At 43.6% G+C, this 20,897-nt stretch overlaps 1 protein-coding gene across 2 annotated transcripts in view; it reads right to left on the bottom strand.

The window, feature by feature from the left end:
• LOC126425213 (BTB/POZ domain-containing protein 17) overlaps positions 1-20,897 on the bottom strand; it is a 126,441-nt gene that overhangs the window by 44,510 nt on the left and 61,034 nt on the right. For both annotated transcript variants that reach the window (XM_050088169.1, XM_050088168.1), the window contains exons 5-6: positions 3,525-3,644; positions 1,199-1,335 (exon numbers count right to left, since the gene is read on the bottom strand). In XM_050088169.1, coding sequence (XP_049944126.1) covers positions 1,199-1,335; positions 3,525-3,644 — 257 coding nt within the window. The remainder of the gene's footprint in view (positions 1-1,198; positions 1,336-3,524; positions 3,645-20,897) is intronic.

Raw genomic sequence — 20,897 nt, 5'->3', positions numbered from 1 at the left:
TGTGGGAACTCTCCTTGCAATATGTCCTACATTCCCTTAACCCTCCTGGCCTCAATATTTGTTAGTCATTGTCCTTATCTATCTAGCCCCTAGCTTCAGCTGCCAGAGACTGTGACTGTGTTTGTGTGTGTGTGTGTGTGTGTGTGTGTGTGTGTGTGTGTGTGTGTGTGTTGCATTTGCACAATTAGAAACCAGCTGGCCTGTGTCTGAAAACGAGACTTCAATAACAGAGGAACACGGGTACAGTTACTTTATAACACGTAGAACACAACACTCCCAGAACATTTTGTACTAAAAAAGACATGTGCATTAAATAATAAAAACAAGGATTTAGCATACTGGCGTATGCAGATGATATAATAATATTAGGAGAAAATGAACAAGGAATTAATACACAATATTACACAATAACTTACTTGGAGCGGGAGTGGAAAAACTAAATGCTCAATTGAGTGACAGAAAACTAGCCTAGTACCGCAAATAAGAGTATCAGTTTACTTAACCTGAAAACAATTTAACAACATACAAAAATATCAAAGAACAAATAAATAATGGAGAATAATAAAATACGTGGAATCATGCATTTCTGAGTACAATAAAAAGTACTACACTTATCTTAAGAAATTAAAAAAAATTCCACGAACATAAAACTCTTATCACGCTTTTTCTAATGTATGTTCATGAGACTTGGATTTTAACACAATCAGAAAAACTGAAACAAAAAATCTTTGAAAGGAAAATTTTGAGAAAGACATTTGGCAGGATTCATGATAACACACAACAGAATAGGGAAAACTAATGAATACAAATGTCTATGATTTACAGGGAAAGCCATGTGCTATATTTAAAATTGTGGCTATGAATCTTGGATTGGACCAATGCTTCACTCCTCTGAAGAGAAGAAAATGAACGAAGTACATACAGAATGGCCTGAAGGACGCAGATCTCTTGGACCTGGAAACTTGCATAGCTTGTGATGCTGAGAGAGAGAGAGAGAGAGAGAGAGAGAGAGAGAGAGAGAGAGAGAGGGGGGGGGGGGGGGGGGGGGGGAGCAATCTAGCTTCTGATTCATGGTATGTATAAAAATATTTCTGTCCACAGTCCCAACATCTGTGCCTTGCTGGCTGCCTAGTTCCACTACTTCTACTCCATTCATTAAGCTACTTATAATGGTACCGTATCTAAATTAAAATCTTACTTGTATACTGCCATTTCATCATGCGCTACTATGTCATTCTGTTGCAGCAGAAGCTGTAGGATTTCTGGTTCAAAAGAGCCGAAGTCAGAGTACCGAGCAACAAGTTCGATGTTCCACTTTACAAAATTCTGACAAATCTGTAACAAGAAGAAAAGCATATGCTAATTTGAGAATCATTAAAAAATCTTGTTTCAGTGGTTCTCAGACATAATGTAGAATGACGACGTAACTGTACAAAATTTCCGCAACATCATTCTCATGCTCAAGAACGAGTACTGAATCATAGTCCATATACACTACTCTAAAGAAATACGGGAACACGGCTTTGGCCATCTGCTATATCCCATTGAGCAATAATTAAGGTACGTTACCAAATTATACCTCTATATTTTCATCCTTTGTGGATTAAACAGGCCACCCTCACAACATGCACTGCATTAAGACGTCGCGCTGCGTGTGCTTGAATACAATGTCCACAAATGACAACTGCCACCTGTGTACCTTACCTCACCAGAAAATACTGGGACACAATTGAACACCATCACATCCTCGATCATTTACATGAAAAGAACTGAAATGTCCAGTTCAACAGGTTTCAAAAACAAAGTGGAAGCAATCCTCCATCCCATCATCCTACATGTTTTCATTGGACTCTCAGAGCTTCAATAATGTGGATGCCCTCCGTGAGCATTTATAACTGTCTGATATCTATACAGCATGTTCTGTACGTGTCTATGAAGGTCACCTGGTGGTATCCATTCCCATTCTTCAATGAGAGCCCATGAGAGCTCATGGACAGTCTGTGTTGGAGCAGGACTACCACAAACATGTCTGTCAAGCATGTTTCACATGTGCACGATGGGGTTTAGGTCCGGACTCACCGTTGGTCATTCCGTTACTTCAATGTCCACGCTTCGCAGGACATCTCTGGAACCGCGCTGCTGCTACGGTCGCAAGTTCGAAACCTGCCTTGGGCATGAATGTGTGTGATGTCCTTAGGTTAGTTAGGTTTAAGAAGTTCTAAGTCTAGAGGACTGATGACCTGAGATGTTAAGTCCCATAGTGCTTAGAGACATTTGAATCTACTCCATAATTAGGATACCGACCATGTAGCAACAAAGTAGTCGAGGTGTGAACTGTAATATTTGCCAACTATCATTGATTTGACAACCAAAATACATATATTTTGGAACTCTTAAGACCTATCATTACCGAGTACAAGAGTACCCCAATTTCATATTTGTTTCTGCTGACAACCACAATTTTGCCTTACTGATGTTTAAACATAGACCCAAGACACTGCTCTCTTCAATAGCAGTGTTCAGTAATTCTTCCAGATTTTCCTACCTGGTTCCAAATAAGACAGTGTCATTTCCACTTAGAAATACGCTGTGTGGATTTCAAGTGCTATCCTTCTCGTGACTGGCCTGGAGACTGTTAACAGTCCCTGCCCACTCAAAGGTTGTCTTCATTATGCAATTTTGAGGCCACTTACGCCACAGTGGCTACACTCTCAAATGTGTGTCAACAACTGTATTAGCTGATACCTTGACTGGTGCAGATGTGCACTAGTAAAAAAGCTGAAACTACTATGGTACATAAAAAACAACTTAAAGATCACACAGACAAAAATTCCAAATGAAAAAAGAATAAAAGAAAGAAAAAATGAGATCTAATTAATAGTTAATATGATGATTAAAGGAACTGGATATAAAAAAGTAGATAAAAACAATCAACAGAATTAAATAATGATCACACTCATTTCGGGGAAGACTATCCCCCAACTAAACTCAAAATCCACAACATTAAGCATATCCGCTTGGTATTTTATACTCGTCTGTGACACCATTTTGAAAAACCATGCCATCTAGTGGACTATGAGAATTAATCTTCTGTCATTACTCACAAATGAGGGCCCACCAAGGTCAATAGAAAGAAAGTATGATACCTGGGATCCTAACCTACTTTACGCCACTGTACAAGTGGTTTCAAAAACCTCTTGTGAGTGACCTGCCCCCCCTCCTCGAATCCAACCCTCTTTTCTCCATCAAGAAGGAAATAACAATGTCCAGAGATGGAAATAGTTTTGTATTCTACTTTTAATGTAGCTGATGATGGTATTGGGAACTGGAAATTAGTCTCCTGGAAGGAAGTACTGGCAAGTCATTCTCACTAACTGTTACTTCACAGGTTTCCCAAGTGAATTCACCTTCCAATGTAATTAACTAGTCTGAAACGTAGGCAGCTCTTAGAAGAGATGCAGGCTAAACATTAACAGAAGAAAAGATAGAATCAGACACAATTATGGACTAAAAATCAAATGTACCTGTGCAACTCGATAGTGACCCACATTCAGGGCATACTGCAGCCAAGAGACAAGATGATTGTTTGTTGCGGCAAGTGCTGTGTGAGTGCACATATAACTGGTGCACAGTCCCACCAGATCCTGAAACAGGCATATACAGTTACTTATAAACAACACCATCTCAATAATGTAATCACAACGAAGAGGTGGGGTGTGAGGTGAGGTGAGGTGAAGTGGGTGGGTGGGGAGGGGGGAGGAAGGAGAGCATTCACTTTAAAACTTGGAAGCAACAAACAAACACGAGGAAAGGCAACCACCAAGCTATAGCTAGCTGATATCTGGCTGGGGTTGTGATACTTGCGGACCAATTGCCGTGTGTGGCTTTTCAAGCTTTCCTGGCAAATTTGTTATAAATAGTCTTCACATGTTTGCCGTCGGATGATGATGTGCAAATTCCACAATATTTTCTTGGAGCATCTGTCTTCAGGTGGTTCAACCTTGCTGGTGGCTAGGTGCGACATGTTGAACTACCTGAAGATGCTGGGCAGTTGCCCTGAAGAAATATTGTGGAATTTGCGCCAGGATTTTTGGCACAGGGCATTTTCGTATGATGCCATCTGCAAATCATAGCACGTGCGCAATTTCCACGCCTTCACATTCTTTGCACGCGTGTTCTATATACAGGGCATCGATGTGCGGATACTGTCAGTCGCACCTAGCCACCAGCGAGGTTGAACCACCTGAAGATGTCTGACAGTTGCTCTGAGGAAATATTGTGAAATTTAGACAATGTCATCTGGCGGAAAACCCGTGAAGACTATTTATAATTGTCCGTATGCTTGGATGTGGGAGATACTACACTTAAACTGGAAATAGAGTGGTGCTCAAAAGCTAGCAACTTCTATGCACTGTTATACATATTGTACACTGCACATCACTCACCTATAGCCTAAGTGGTTGGCAGTCATATATTTTTTTTAAATTATAGATTATGACTCATAATCTTTGCTGTCCTAGTAACACTGACAATAAAGTTAAGATGGTGGTTTTAAGCTTCAGATGTTGTACACAGTCTCCCCCCACATGAGTACAATGTGCACAAATGTTCATGCAACCACCTGAAGCTGTCAGAAAAGTCCTTCTTTGATGATGGTCAGACTTTACACACACTTTTCTCTTTATCAAAACATTCTGGAGAATCTCTTTAACAACAATTCAGAGATGCTGCGACACAACAATGTTGACATACTATGGCCAGATGTCCACTACATAACACTGCCCGCTCACAACTGACTGGATGAATGCACATCTGCTGCTTACAGTTGTCAGTTCAAGCTGCCACGATAGTTATTGCACGAACATTACCTGTACACCAGGAAAAAATCAGTCTCATAATGTCTGGGGAAGATGGTGTATGATCAGTAATTATGACTTAAGTTAACTTGAATAGCTTTTGATGTAAATTATGAAAACATTAGATTGCTACTCACCGTAAAGATGACACGATAAGCTGCAGACAGGTACAATGAAAAGACTGTTATGCATTTGAGCTTTCAGCCAATGTCTTCTGCAGACAGGAACACACACACACACACACACACACACACACACACACACACACACACACACACACACACACACCTTATGCCCACATGACTGCTTTCTCTGGCAAGAATCCAAATGTGTGCCGAATGGAAGCAGAAATTCATAGTTGGCTGGAGAAGGGATAGCAGCATAGGCTTTGGGGTAGAGAAGTCAATGCTGTCTGGAAGAGTACACAGGGACTAGATGATGGCAGGACAAGGCTGCAAGGCGTAGCACTGGGAGACTAGGTGGAAGAAAAGAGGGTGGGTGGGGTGGGGGGAGGTTGCAAAAACAGACAAAGAGAAACACTGAGGAGGGGAAAAGTCTGGTGAGTGCATTGGTAACGAGTGGCACATAATGAGTGTAAGGAGAATTGAGAGGCGCTGACACGACAGAAGGCAGAAACTGTTAACTGGAGGCATATTGGGAGAATAGTTTACCATAAGTTGACACTGGGATGGTTACATGAGAATGTGCTGATAACATAACTCCCATCTGTGCAGTTCAGAAAAAACTGGTAGTGGAGGGATGAATCCAGATGGGCTCTCACACCAAAGATACCAACCACTTCCTCCACCTACTCTCTGCCATACGCACCCCCTAATCCTCCTGGAGCCCTACTAGTAACTATTTACACCACTTCCTTTACACCGACATACCTCGTGGCCACGGTCTTGCACCTATTGAGCACTACTACCCCCAACATCCTATAAACTCCAAACTCTCTACCTCATTCCTCATACACCTTACTAATTGTATTCTAATACAAAATTACTACTCTTTGAAGGGAAGGTATACAAACAAATCTGTAGCACAGCCCTGCGCACCTGTAGGCACACTCCTATGCCAACATGTCAATGGGCCATCTAGAGGAAACCTTCACAGCCTCCCAAAACCACAAAGTCGGTCTGGTTCAGTTTCATTGATGACATATTCACAGTCTGGTCTCTGGGTTGAGACATCTTCCTCATTCCTTCACAACCTCAACATGTTCCCTCCCATCCGCTTCACCTGGTCTTCCTCCAGCCAGTGCGCCCCATCCCTGGAAGTTGACCACCTCCTCTCTGATGACTCCATCCACACCGCTGTCCACACTAAATCCGCCAGCAGTGCTTTAATTTTCATAGCTAGCTGCAATCTCTTCTACACCAAAAAATTCCTCCCAACCAATCTGGTCATCTGGGGATGATGTACCTGCAGAACTCTCTTGCCCATTACGCGGAATGTCTCACAAACACCTTCACAGACAGGCACAATCTCCCAGACCTATTCAGCAAACAGAATTTCCTTGTTACATCTTCACAGCCCCCAATCCTCACATCATCCCCAAGCACCAGCTACAAAGGAGCACCTCTTTCGTTGCCCAGCATCACTCTAGACTGGAACGTCATGCCCTCAAATGAGAGACATCCTACTCAAGATCCTTCTATCCCTTCTGAAGTGCTGCTCCATCTCCCATCCAACCTCCACAACATCCCAAACCAACTATATGCCACTCCCAACATGAACTGCTTGCCACATGGATAATATCTCTACGGAAAACCCAGGTGCAAGACTTGCCCAATCCACCCACACACAGTATTTCCTATTCCAGTCCTGTCACAGACATACCTACCCCGTCAGAATCTGGGCCACATGTGAAAGCAGCCATGTCATATACCAGCAGTGCTACAATTACTGCACAGTTTTTCATACGGTTATGCCTACCAACCAGCTGTCCACTAGGATAAATAATCACCACTCTGTAGCACAACATGCAGCTGTGCATAACATGCTTGATTTCAATGGGTGCTTCAAAGCCCGGGCCATCCGGATCCTCCCCTCTACCACCAGCTTTCCTGAAATGCACCAACGTGTGTTATCCTTACAACAAACAATGGAAAATCCAGGATGGAATAATGACAATATTATGAAAAGCTGCTACTCACTGTGTAGTGGAGATGTTGACCTGCACACAGGCACAACAAACAGATTACTAAACAAGTTAGTCTTTGGCCAGAAGGCCTTCTTGTGAATTTGACCACAAATCCGTGCAAATGCAGCTCACACACACATAGCCACTGTCTCTGGCTGCTGAAATCAGACTGCAAGCAGCAGCACGACAGGAGAAGCAGTCTGGGTGGCAAGGGTAAGCAGGACCCTGGGAGGGGGAGGGATATCAGGGTAGAAGCTGAGGACGGTAAAATGCTGTTTGTGGGAGCATATGGGATGAGGTGGGGAGAGCATATGGCAGCCTGACAGCTAGGTGAAGCCAGGAGGTTAGACAGGGGGCAGGTGGGAGGGAAGAAGAGGCGGAAAAAGAGAAAAATAAAAAATATTGTAGGTGCGTTGGTTGTATAGAAAGCTGCATATCGCAGGAATGGAACAGGGAAGGGGATAGGTGGGTGACTAACCAAGGATGGGGACAGGAGGGCTACGGCAACGTAGGATATATTGCAGTGAGAGTTCCCCAACTGTGCAATTCAGAAAAGCTGGTATTGGTAGCAATGATCCAGATGGCACACGGTGTGAAGCAGTCATTAAAATGAAGAATGTTGTATTTGGCAGTGTGCTCAGCAACTGGGTGGTCCAGCTGTTTCTTGGCCACAGTTTGTCAGTGCCCATTCATGCGGACAGACAGCTTGTCAGTTGTTTTGCCCATGTAGAATGCAAATGCAGCACATTGGTTGCAGCTTAGTTCGTAGATCATGTGACTGGTTTCACAGGAAGCCCTGCCTTCAATGGGATAGGTGATGTTTGTGACCGGACAGGAGTAGGTGGTGATGGGAGGAAGTATGGTACAGGTCTCGCATATAGATCTATTACAGAGATAGACTTAAGCTGCAAGATCTGTCCCATACATCCTCCCAACATATCTACTCCACTCCGGTCACAAGCATCACCTATCCCATCAAAGGCAAGACTACCACCGAAACCAGTAAAGCGACCTACAAGCTAAACTGCAACCACTGTGCTGCAGCCTAAATAGGCACAACAACCGACTGTTCGTTCACACGAATGGCCACTGAAAAAACTGTGACCAAGAAACAGCTGGGCCATCCAGTTGCTGAGCAGGCTACCCAAAACCATATTTTTCATTTTAATGGCTGCCTCACAGCCTGTGCCATCTGAATCCTTTCTACGGACACCAGCTTTTCTTAGGTGCACAAGTGGGAACTCTCGCTGTAATACATCCTTCGATCCCGTAACCCTCCGGCCCCAGCCTTCATTAGTCATCGTCCTTCACCCACCTATCCCCTTACTTGTTCCCACTCCGGCACTAAACAGCCTTCTATTCCACTAACGCACCCACAATCTTTTTACTTCCCTCCTTTTCCACTCCCCACATCTCCTGCCACCCTCTGTCTAATCTCCCATCTGCATCTAGCTCCCCTACTCACTCTCAACGTTGTCCCTGCATGCTCCCACAAGCATTGCTCTCGGTCTAGCCTATGCAGTTAGAGACAGTGGCCGCGCGCGCGTGCGTGCGTGCGTGTGTGTGTGTGTGTTATCTAAATGAAACGAAGGCATTCTGGCCAATAGCTTACTGTTTAGTAGTCTTTTTGTTGTGCCTGTCTGTAACTCAACATGTCCACTATATGGAGAGTAGCAATATTTCCTTTTCATAATATTGTAATTATTCCATCCTGGATTTTCCATTGTTTGTTGTAAGGATAACATGCATTTGCACAGTCCAAAAAAGCTGGTGGTGGAGGTGAGGATCCAGATGGCCCGGGTTGCAAAGCAGCCACTGAAATCAAGCTGTTATGTTCAGCTGTATGTTATGATCCACTTTGGCAGTTGGCCATTAGTTTTAGTGGACAGTTGTCTGGTAGTCATAACAATATAAAACACTGTGCACTGATTACAGCACAGCTGGTATGTGACATGACTGCTTTCACAGGTGGCACAGCTCCTGATGGGGCAGGTGCATCTGTAACAGGACTTGCTGTGGGAGTGGATTGGGCAGGTCTTGCTCCTGAGTCTTCCACAGACACAGATGTTATCCCTGTGGGAAGCAGTTCGGATTGAGTGTAGTACATGACTAGACTAGGACACTGTGGAGATTGGGTGGGTGATGGGACAGCACTTACGAAGGGATGGGAAGAATGCTGAGTAGGACATCCCTCATTGCAGGGTATGATGATGAATGAAGTCCTGATTAAGGAAGTAGTAGAGTCATTCCAGTCTGGGGTGGTGTTGTGCGACGAAGAATGTGTTCCTTCTGGGGGATAGTGCCTGCTGTGAAGGCCTCCGTGAGACATTCACCGTAATGGGCAAGGGAGTTATTGTCATTGCAGACATGCCATCTTCAGGTGGCCAGGCTGTATGAGAGGGTTTTTTGTTGTAGAAAGGATGGATGCAGGTACTGTTGGTGGTTTTAATGTGGGCAGAGGTGTGGATGGGGCCATTAGAGAGTAGGTGGTCAACATCCAGGAAGGTAACACATGCGGTGGAGGGGGGCCAGGTAGTGAAGGAATGAGGATAATGTCTTGGCCCTGAGTCCAGATCATAAATGTATCATCAATGAACCTGTACAAGAAACAGCAATTTGGGGTTTTGGGAGGCAAGGAAGGTTTCCTCTACATGGCCCATCAACATGTTGACATACGAGAGTGCCATCTAAAGTAGATGAGGAATGATGTAGGGGTTTTAGAGCCTGAAAGACATTGGGAGAGGTAGTGCTCAATAGTGGCAAGACCATAGACACGAAGCACGTAAGTGTACTGGAAGTGGTGTTAATAGTGATGAGTGGGATCCAGAAACTGCGCAGATAAAAGTTATCCTAAAAACACATTCTCACAAAATCATCCTGGCCTCAATCTATGCTAACCTACTCTCCCCCCACACCGTCAGTAACAGTTTCCCCCCTTTCTGAGCACTGCTTCCCAATTTTCCCCTCACTCTCATTGTGTGCTGTGCTCTGTCAATTCAACACATCTGCCTGTCTTTTCCCCACCTCTGCTTTTTCTCTTTTTCTGCTTACCACCGCTTTCCCGCAACCTCCTGACACTGCCTGGCTGCCTTGTCCTTCCACTATCTAGTCCCTGCACACTCCACCAGGTAGCACTGATTCTTCTCCCCCACACATACCCTGCTATCCCTCCCCCTTACCCATCCCACTCCAGATTGCTGCCTCTGTTCGATGCATGGCTGCATTCTGGCCGGAATGGATGGGCATGAAGTGTGCTTGTTTTTGCAAGTGTGTGTGTGTGTGTGTGTGTGTGTGTGTGTGTGTGTGTGTGTGTGGGCGCGCGCGCGCGCGAGTGTGCGCAAGTGTGCGCACGTGTGCATGCACGTGCTGGGGGTCTCCATTCTGAAGGGGGCTATCGCTGAAAGCTCAAATATAAAACAGTCAACAGTCTTTTTGCCATAGAGACAATATAAATCCAATATCACTGTAAGATGAACCCTGTATGAATAAATACTACTGTCCCCACATTCTGCGGTTAATTTCATGCCTGTGACAGTGTCTGTTAATGAGGTGAGGCACTCTTCTTTCTGTCGTGAAGGTATAAACTCAATCCATACAAGAAGGATGCTATAATGCCACAATACTTTACTCCCTCAAGTATAATTTTATACTCCACATGATGAAAGGCTACAGCAAAGTCACAAAATATATCAACAGGGTAACTCTTTCTCATTTAGCTCTGCTATCACTTTGTTTGCCTGGTCTTGTATTGATTTCTCTACATAGAATAATTTAAAAAAGCCAAACTTGGAGGCCATCAACAAGTTGTGCTCAATAAAATTAACCAATATTCTATTGCAGTCCACTTTCTCAAATACTTCTGAGAAGACTGGAAGGTGTGAAATAGTTCTGTAATTAGATGTGGTTTGCTTATATCTGGTTTTGTAGACGGGCATTATCACAGAATATTTAAGTCTGCCATGAAATATGCCAAGGGTCATTGCTGCTGCTGATTATAGGTTTGAGGAGACTAGATGGGTAATGTCATCCAGTCTTCTATTCACATGCCAGGACGGAATCAATGTTCTCTATGTATCTTTGCCTAGTGTTTTACATGTACAAATGAGGGAAAGTTTTTAAAATGTTTTTGGAGTGTGTACCTGAGACAGGACAAGGCTACCAGCCCGGTATTCATCTAGAGGGACGCGAGAACTGTAAAAACCACATCCGGTTTGGCTGGTACACTAGTTAGTGTTGCTGGGTGCCAGCGCACCTCCCTGTCCTGCAAGCAGGCACTTTAACACGGTCATTGGTTGATTACGAAGATAGCTTATGGTAAACCTATCAAGCCACCACTTAATTTTAATATACTGCCAGAAAAAAAAGATAAACAATCATTAGAGCCAGCACAATTAGTACCTTTCAGTGACATGATAAATTCTATAGCCTCCTAAGGGGCTGTATTTTTGAACCTAATGTCCACTGATGGTGCATGCACTGTCTGTCTTTGGTTGTTTATAAGTGGACGTAATGCTTGCTGCCACTGCCAGAAAATACTTTCGGAATTTGGTGGCCAACAATTTGAAACTGTCACCGTTTCTCCCAGAGCTATTTTCCGAGAGCTCAAATTTCATTTGGGTCACTATTTTTGCTTGTTTCTTGTTTTAATAATGGGTCATACAGTTTTTGCCCACTCTTGGAGTGTTTTATATTTTGAGCACAGTACAAGAGTTTTGCTTTCTGTAATGACAGACTGGAGCATTTTACAATGCTGGTGGTAATTGTGTTTCAAATCTTGATTACTGCTTGCCCTCTGTATTAGGCAGAGCTCTCTCACCCCAGCACAAGATGCTTTAATCTCAGGAGTTATCCACACCTCATCCTTTCTTCTGTTCAGTTTTGACCTTTTTTGTTTAAGAGGGTTTTAATTTTTCATTAACACTGCCTGTTCAATAAATTTCTCCCAGCATCCACAATGCAATTTCTGAGTAAACACTTTGATCAAGTCATCATTTACGACTCTGCGATATGACCCTTGTTCTTTGTGATTTGTACCTAAGTAGCAAGTATAATTCATTGTTAACTTCTAGCCATCATGGTTTTACAGCTAAATCACAGCAAGTTGTTGGGATTGAAAACAATTTATCAATAGCTGTTGCAATATGTGTTTTAATCCTTGTAAGAAAGTATTTAAATGTGGAAAATAAGCCATGTTGAACATCAACAACTCCACATGCCCTCAGTCATTACTACCTGACAGAAAATCAACATTAAAGCCTCAAAAAAACTATGATCCTCCAGCAAAGTCTACATACATTACTAAAACTGTTTCTAGTTGTTTTATGTACTATTAGAAGCCTATAAACTGTCAGTACTACAGGTCTGTGTGTTTACTGATCGAATATTGTGGCACAACATCCATAAAGCTGTTCAACATATTTGTTAAATCCACAACCACCTACTTATTCAGTGTACACAAGTAGGAAATCAGCATGTACACAGCAAGATGGATCTGTTCTATTTCACTGATTTCCATGTGGTGTTCTGATTTGCACAAGAAATCTCCCAAAATTCCATCTATCCCTTCATTTTCCTGTATGGATTTGAGAAATTCATCCCTTTTATTTTTGAATCATCTTTTATTTCGATGGAGGGCACAAAATACTTTTTCTTTAATGTCCTTGGCTTTGTTCACTTTTTTATACAGTAAAACCTCATTTTTACATTCCCGCATTTTACATTTTCCCACTTTTCATTTTTGTCGGTCCTATTCTTTCAACAGAACGCTTTCCTGTCATTAACAGTACTGTGTTACAACATTTCCTACATTTTAAGTTTTCTTTGATATTATCATGACCTTTAACATTGATTTTAATATTATTTCTGCAAAAACCGCATCGTATTCCTACCGAAAGTCATCCTTGGAACAAAGCAGAAAACACAGACTATATGTGAAGTTACTGATCATGTAGCATAGCATTAGCGTGGTAAGCAAGATTTTCACTGTCAATGTGTTGGGTCATGGCTGCCTGTATTATAGGCTCTCAGTGTTTGGAAGGCTGGGGAAGTATGTTGAGTCCCTGACTTAATGATAATCATGATCTGATAACAGTAACCCTAATAGCAACCTTCCTACAGCTCACTGTGTTGTATTACAACAGCTTTAACTTAATTTCATTACTATCTTAAAAATGAAGAAATTCCTCGGGCTGTATTTAAGGTGTTGATTTTATTTTGGCAACTAGTTTCAACATTGTAACAACGTCATCTTCAGGTCCATACACATGTTGACGTAAACTACATGCAGCTGACATCAACAAGTGTATGGGCCTGAAGATTATGATGTTACAATGTTGACACTAGTTGGCAAAATAAAATTGACACCTTAAATACAGCTGCAGGAATTTCTTCATTTTTAAAATAAATTTATACCAGCTGACACCCCACTGTCCTCCATTTCAACTATGGATGTACGAAGATAATTTCATTCTCATTTATACAAATAAACACTGCTTTTGAAGACGGTCGTCTCTATAATGGACATTTGTAAGGGCGCACGACAGTAGGGTCTTTAGTGCCCGTACAAAAACAGGCTGAGACAAGTGTCAATAAAATACACAAAACAGTACGTACGACACAAGTAACAGAAGTTGGAAAACTATGTGCATACCCGCACAGGACCACAGAACAAGGTATTGTGTGAGTAGTAAAACATTGACACAGGAAGAAAGTGGTATAAGGAGCTAAAACCAAATAGCAGATGGATGTGGCTGGCTGGGGGAGGGGGGGCAGCCACTCTGCAACACACTAAAACCTTCAGCCTAAAAGTTTAGGCCAGAGTCCAGACACATCACAAAACTTTGAAACCTTAGTCATCCTTGTCTTATCATCAGCTAAAATAAAGGGCAGATCCTCACCAATACTGGCTTCTACCCTTGCATCACGATATAAAATTCACTCAGTTAAAATATGGCAGATAGAGATGTGCACACCACAAGCATCACGAAACGGGGGATCCTCTCGCCATAGTAAAAAGCTATGTGTGAGAGGGCAGTGCCCAATTCAAAGACACGTCAGGGTCACTTCATCCTGCCTGAGCAACTGGCAGGAGGAACGCCATGGCCGGGTTGTTGATTTCACCAAACGCAGCTTATTGGCCGACATCACCAGCCATTCCTCATCCCACAAAACACCTGCTTACCCTGCCGTTGGAGCAAGTCCAGCTGATCACATATCAGCCGGACTGACTTCTCAGCTGGGTACAGGTTCTCTAATGATTGTAAGGCAGTAAGGGAATCGGAGCAAATGAGAAACAGTTTGTCCCAAATACGACGCATCTGCTCCAGTGCTTCAGGATTGTGTGGAGCTCCGCTGAGAAAATGGCATCCTCCTCAGGAAGGCAAATCCTGGTGAAATGGTCAGAGAACAGGACAGAGCAGCCAACAGAATGCCCTTGTTTGGAGCCATCAGTGTACACTACTGCGAAACTGTGATGCATATTTAAAACGTTAAAAAACAGACTGAAATATAAAATCTGATGTACAATCTTTCTTAAAATTCGTCAAGTCTACAATAAGTCTGGGCCTCCAGAGAAGCCAAGGTGAAAATCTGCTCCCACAGCAATGTAAAATATGAAGACCGACCGCACCCATCTCTAGAAAGCAATCCTGTGCACCAATCCAATATGCATTGCCTGTTGCCGAGGCAATCCTGTGCACGAATCCCATAGGGGCACATTGCCTATTGCCGGTTACAAAAATGCCTTTCCAATGGAGGCTGAGCAATGGTATGCGGGGGTGTGGACAGTTATATACACCTGGCGCACCATACGTAGCTGTCGCCTGACGTGAAGTGGCAGTGCACCTGCCTCTGCACAGAGACTTGGTATGGAACTTGTCACAGTGGCCAACCAAATCCCTTCATGGTACACCACGGAGGGTCTCGCAGACCCATACACTGTGCACCCATAATCGAGCTAAGATTGCACAAATGCCCTGTAAAACTGGAGCAGACAAGTCCTGGCTGCTCCCCATGTACTGTGGATAAGATATTTTAAAATACTTAAAGCGTTAAGTGATTGTTTCATGAGACGCATAAGATGTGGTAACTGCATAACCTTAAGAGTCAAATATGAGGCCCAGAATAGTTAAAAAGAACACACACAGACTTCTCGGTGGAAAACTTAAAACCACTCTTCAGTACCCATTCATCCAAATATCGAAGAGTTAGTTGCAACTGACATGATGTCGTCACGAGGGTTGAAGAAGACCAAAACATGGAGAAGTCATCCACGAACAAAGGACACTCGACAGGACTTTACACTATGGACGTAATGCTATTAATAGCTATGATAAAGACAGTCACACTTAAAACGCTACCTTGTGGGACAGTGTTCTTCTCAAAGCGATCAGTCAGGATGTCACCAACTCAGTATCTAAAATATCGTGGCAAGAGGAAGGACTCAATAAAAATGGGAAGACAACCACGAAAACCCCACTCGCGAAGCTGCTCCAGGATAAGATGTGTCCGAGTAGTATTGTATGGCTTCACGATGTCAAAAAATATACCTAGAAGGTTATGCCACCATAGGAAAGCCTGTTATATAGCCATCTCCAGGGGGGAAGATTATCAAAGGTGGAGCGATACCTCCTGAACCCACACTGAAAGCTACTAAGGAGTTGCCTGGATTCTAAGTTCCAGACAAGGCGGCAGTTGACCATCTGTTCCAAGGTCTTCCCAATGCAGCTAGTGGGGTCAACACTACGGTAACTACTGGGGCATGTATGGTCTTTCCCAGGTTTTAAAAGACGAATTGCTATTGCCTCACACCACGAGCCGGGAAAGTGACCTGACGCCCAAATGATATTAAAAACTGCGTGGAGGATATATTTGTTTCACCTTACGATGTGCCGCAGCATACTGTAATGGATCCTGCCGTGACCAGGGGATGTGTCATGAGCCACAGACACTGCAGAATCCAGCTCCCACATGGGAAATAGACAGTTGTAATCTTCATCAGAGGTGGACCGGAAGTCCAAACTACACCTCTCAGCAACTGCTCTACGGCGCTGGAAACCTGGACCCTGACTGGCTGTTGCAATAACTGTGGCAAAATACACCGGCATAGTTTGGGCAATGTCTCTTGGACTGGTTTGGAGCCCTTGCCTCCTCTAATAGAAATTCTCCTGATAGTCTACCACACAATGGAACTTTTGGTGGAACAATTAATGGGTGTTCAGGAACTGTTGCCACGACCTCTTCTTGCTCTCTCAAATAATTCAACGACACCTTGCCTTCGCCACCCGAAAGGCTGCTAGATTCTCTGCAGTTGGACAACACTTGAACCTTGGCAGACTCTTGAACCTACGCAGAGTTACATGGCTGGTCCTGATTGCAGAGCAACATTCGGCACCCCACCAAGGGACAGTCTGCCCCTTCTGTTGACCCGTGGACTGTGGAATGGATGCTGCAGCAGCATGGTGGATTATTTTGGTAGTACGATCCACCCATGCCTTGACATTCGCACAATGTTCAAACTGTGCCAACTGGCTATAAAGTGTCCAGTCAGCTCTACCGAGCACCCATTACAGCAGTTTCTTTTCGAGTTCCACCCCATCTGGCAGGTGAATCCAGGTCGGTAAGTGATCACTTTCAAGCAAGTCATCGATCACTTCCCTCTGAGCAGTGTGAACAAGAGCTGGAGAGCAAAGCGAGAGATCAAGGGCAGATAACGACCCAGTCGCTGTGCAGGGGTGAGTGCTCTGTCCCGCATTTACCAAGTATGTGCGTGATCACATGAGAAGCCTCTCAATTGCTCTACCCATGCGGCAGGTAGTTGCAGAGCCCCAAAGCACATTGTGCGCATTAAAATCACCACAGAGGATGAAGGGGTGGGGGATCTGTGTAATAAGGTCAATTAGGGCCTCTTCATCAAGTGCATTATGTGGAGGCAAGAAAAAGAACATACTGTCAACGTGCACTGATACAGCAACTGCTTGTAAAGTCATCGTAAGTGAGGAAGGTGAGGAGTAGTAGTCAGTACTGACAAAAATGCCTATGCCCCCTCTAGCTCTCTCTCCACTCAAGTCGTCCTTTTTGTGGCCTACATAGCCTCGCAGCTCAGGGATGCACGATTGATGGAAATGAGTGTCCTGAAAATACAGACACAGTGTTCTACTCTGTGATAAGAGAGGGAGTTCCTCCATATGCATCCTGAACACCTGCAAGGTCCACTGTAGAACGGGAGCCATTTCATCCATGTGGTTTTAATTTACCCCTATCTTTGCACTGCACAGGTGAAGCACTTGTAGAGTGAGGGGGAGTGGAGGGGCTGCCTGGATCCAAGGCATCTAACTCCATGATGTGCTCGCCATCAGTCAGCCGTGAAAGAATGATGTCTGATGGCAGTCAGGACAGCTTTTGACCCAAACACCATGAACCTTTCCCTGCACCCTGTCCCTTCCAGGATGAGGGGGAAAGAGGGTACTTGAGGCACTCTGCTTGTTTTGTGCCTTCTTGACACTTACTACAGAACTGTTGCTGGTCTTTCCTGTGGTGGTTGCTTGGACTGCTTTATCCTTAATCATTTTGCCTTGGCATGTACACATGCAAGTATAAATGCTGGTGGTGGATGGTTGTACACTGGATGATGTCTGCATCGAGGCGTCAACCTTAGGAACAGTTTCTGCGCCATGGCAGTATAAGAAATGGTAGAGACAGGAGGTTTCGTTGCCTCATATTCCTTTTTGGCTTCAGCATAGGGGATCCACTTGGTTATTTGTAGTTCCTGAATTTTTTTTTCCTCTGCAAAAACAAGGCAGTCTCAGCTCCAGGGTGGGTGGCTCCCAGAACAGTTAACACTGACTGCTGGAGACAGACAGTCAATCCCAGCTTCATGGGCTGCCTTTCTACATTTCCCTGCAACTCAACATGGTGTGACCAAAATGCTGGCATTTGTAGTACCCCAAAGGGTTAGGTACATAAGGCCTAACACTAAGTCAGAGGACACCTGCCATGATGTGGTCACGTAACGCTGGAGAATTAAAGGTCACCATGAAGGTGGTGGTCTTCTCAACTTCTCCATTATCCCTATGCATCCTTTGCTCTATGTCCACTATCCCCTGTAATACCAATTCCTGTTTAAGTCTGGATATGTTGATACTCATAACGGCATGGCCTGTGACCACACCCTTGCTAAAGTTAATGGAGTTATGCAGTTCAACAGTTACATCATATTCATCCAATTTTCTGGTCTTTGTAAGTAGTTATACCTGCTTTGCCCTGTTAGTCTCGACCAGTAGGGAGCACAGCTGCTTAATTTACTTCAGGCTCCCAGCAAGTTCTTCCGAGTCTTTATGGATATAGAAGGAGAACACACTTTCAAATGTCACTTGTTTCCTCTTAATGACCAAAAACACATTTTGATCCATGACTCCTTCAGCCCTGTTACTATAATTCAACTGATGCAGGTTACCAGGAGGGCTAGCCTTCCTCGTTTGTTTAGAGGAATGGGTGTGAATAATCCCAGGCGGTACACCCTTCCCACTGGGATGAGAAGAAGAAGATTTCGAGGGTTCCATTTCGGTCCCATGAGCAGCTAGGGAAACAAGGGTCCACTCAGATAGTGTGTACCTAAGTAACCCTTCCACAACTCATGTGAGGCGGGTTCCCCAGAGGCTGCCCGCTAATGACTGTTCCATCTCAACAGCCATGCATCTCATCAGTGCGCAGCACACCTTGAGATTGAAATTTTTTTTTATACAGGTTTTTACCATCCTCATGATCTGGGCAGTCAAGCCAATATCCCCATTCCCTGCAACACACAACATTCCACTGCTGTGCCAAACAGTGGTTGTTGGATCAACCCCAGAGCTTACGGTAACAGGAGACTGGCAGCACTTACCAGTCCCCAGCTCAGGAACCCCAGGGTTGCCAAGCCCGGACTCAGCAAATGAATGCTGAGCCCCGGAGGATGTGTCTACAATGGGCTTTCATGAATCATCATTACTTCTGTGTGAAATCCGCTAAACCATACAGGCAGGTACAACCTGATGTCACACAAACATTCCCCATCAAGATGCTCCATAACATGACAATTTCCACCCTCTTCCTCACTTAGGCCGTTTCTGAACCACATCAGCACTGTTTCAGTAACAAACTGTAGATTTCATGCCTATTGCTCTCTTCTCTGTTTACAAATACTGCCAATTGTAGCGTTTTAACCAATATTTTGTTAAAAGTTTTATTCACCATAATTTTATAATGATTATCAATAATAAGTTTCACATTAAAACACGAATATCTTTTAATGTGATTTTACAAAAGACTTTTGCTTCCTGTACTTTATACTTTTGTGCATTATACACTTTTTGGGTCAGTCCACTGGAAAGTGTAAAACGGGGGTTTTACTGTATTTAATTTTGCTAATAGCTGTTTCAACTGTAATTATATTTATTCTGAAGGTCTGTCTTTCAGATGAATTTGCCCTAAGTCAGGCCTTCAAAATACATCGGTTATCACTGTGACAGGATGGGTACTGCGTTGGTAAGAATGAAAGCTTCTGCTAAGTAGCCTTGCAGGCTACTTCTTACCAGAAGCATTTAGATGGTTGGTTGGTTGTTTTCGGGGAAGGAGACCAGACAGCGAGGTCAACGGTCTCATCGGATTAGGGAAGGACGGGGAAGGAAGTCGGCCGTGCCCTTTGAAAGGAACCATCCCGGCATTTGCCTGGAGCGATTTAGGGAAATCACGGAAAACCTAAATGAGGATGGCCGGACGCGGGATTGAACCGTCGTCCTCCCGAATGCGAGTCCAGTGTCTAACCAAGCATTTAGATGAGAACTATGCTGTGTATGACATGACCCAGACAGGGGGAATGTACCAATCACATCCATGTGTGCATATCCCAATTCCCAAGTGATTTCCCAAGCTCTGTAGTAATGTGTTCCACAGAAAGGGTCATACAAGGCTCATCATACCTCTCAAACAGTGGTACGATCTTCAGCAACATACCTGATGCTATCCAAATCTTGTTAATGATAACTAACTGTAACAAGTGTAGAGCTCTGAAATAATGAGTTTGCTGAAATCGCAGAGTACCAACAGAAACACTGATTTGGGGGGAGGGGTTCCTTCATCTAACATTGGAAGTTAGCCAATCATCACCATGATGCTCATTCATTTTAAATGGATTTTGTACTATGGTCTCTTCTCAACCCATCACCATCAGTTTCTTGGAGATGTGTTCCCTGAATGCACCTAATTAAAAAGGTTTTTCTTCTTATGCCATGTGTGTTTCATTTCACCTTCTCCATAAAACATCATCAGTGGCAATTTTTTGAGATCTTTTATCACGTAAGTGCTGACCTAGAGTTATACATTATTATCCTGCATACACAGGACATCTGAATTTTGGTGTTTGTGAGAACACTTCACTTCACTTAAAACTTTCAATTTAACCTCTTTTTTTTTCTTCTTTTTCTTTTTTTAAATGTGTCAGTTCTGAAGGAGGTCATTATTACATCAGGCTACATTTTCAATTACTTTATTCTGCACTGCTAGTTTCGAGCACGGTCCATTGTCAAGTACTTCTATGGTGACAGATGAGGATATATTGCCCTCATCTCATCAAAAAATTGAGCACCATCCATATTTGTGCATACCATGGTTGTCAATGTTCATAACCTTGTAATACAAGGCTATAAATCACACTTATCAAGCAAACAATGTAAGTGTGATTTACAGCCAGGCATTAAAAGATGATGAACACTGATACTGATGACCACACTACGCACAAAGATACATGGCAAGTGATTTTCTGATAACATGGGAACAATGCAGCTAAATCTGTTACAACAGATGCACTTGAGAATAGGCTTTGTCCAAAACAGCAGGGTGGAATAATGTAATTTAAAATA

The sequence above is a fragment of the Schistocerca serialis genome, chromosome 10 (assembly GCF_023864345.2).
Source record: "Schistocerca serialis cubense isolate TAMUIC-IGC-003099 chromosome 10, iqSchSeri2.2, whole genome shotgun sequence".
Classification (NCBI taxonomy): domain Eukaryota; kingdom Metazoa; phylum Arthropoda; class Insecta; order Orthoptera; family Acrididae; genus Schistocerca; species Schistocerca serialis.
The sequence above is the reverse complement of the archived record's forward strand: the minus strand, read 5'-3'. Positions and strand labels throughout refer to the sequence as shown.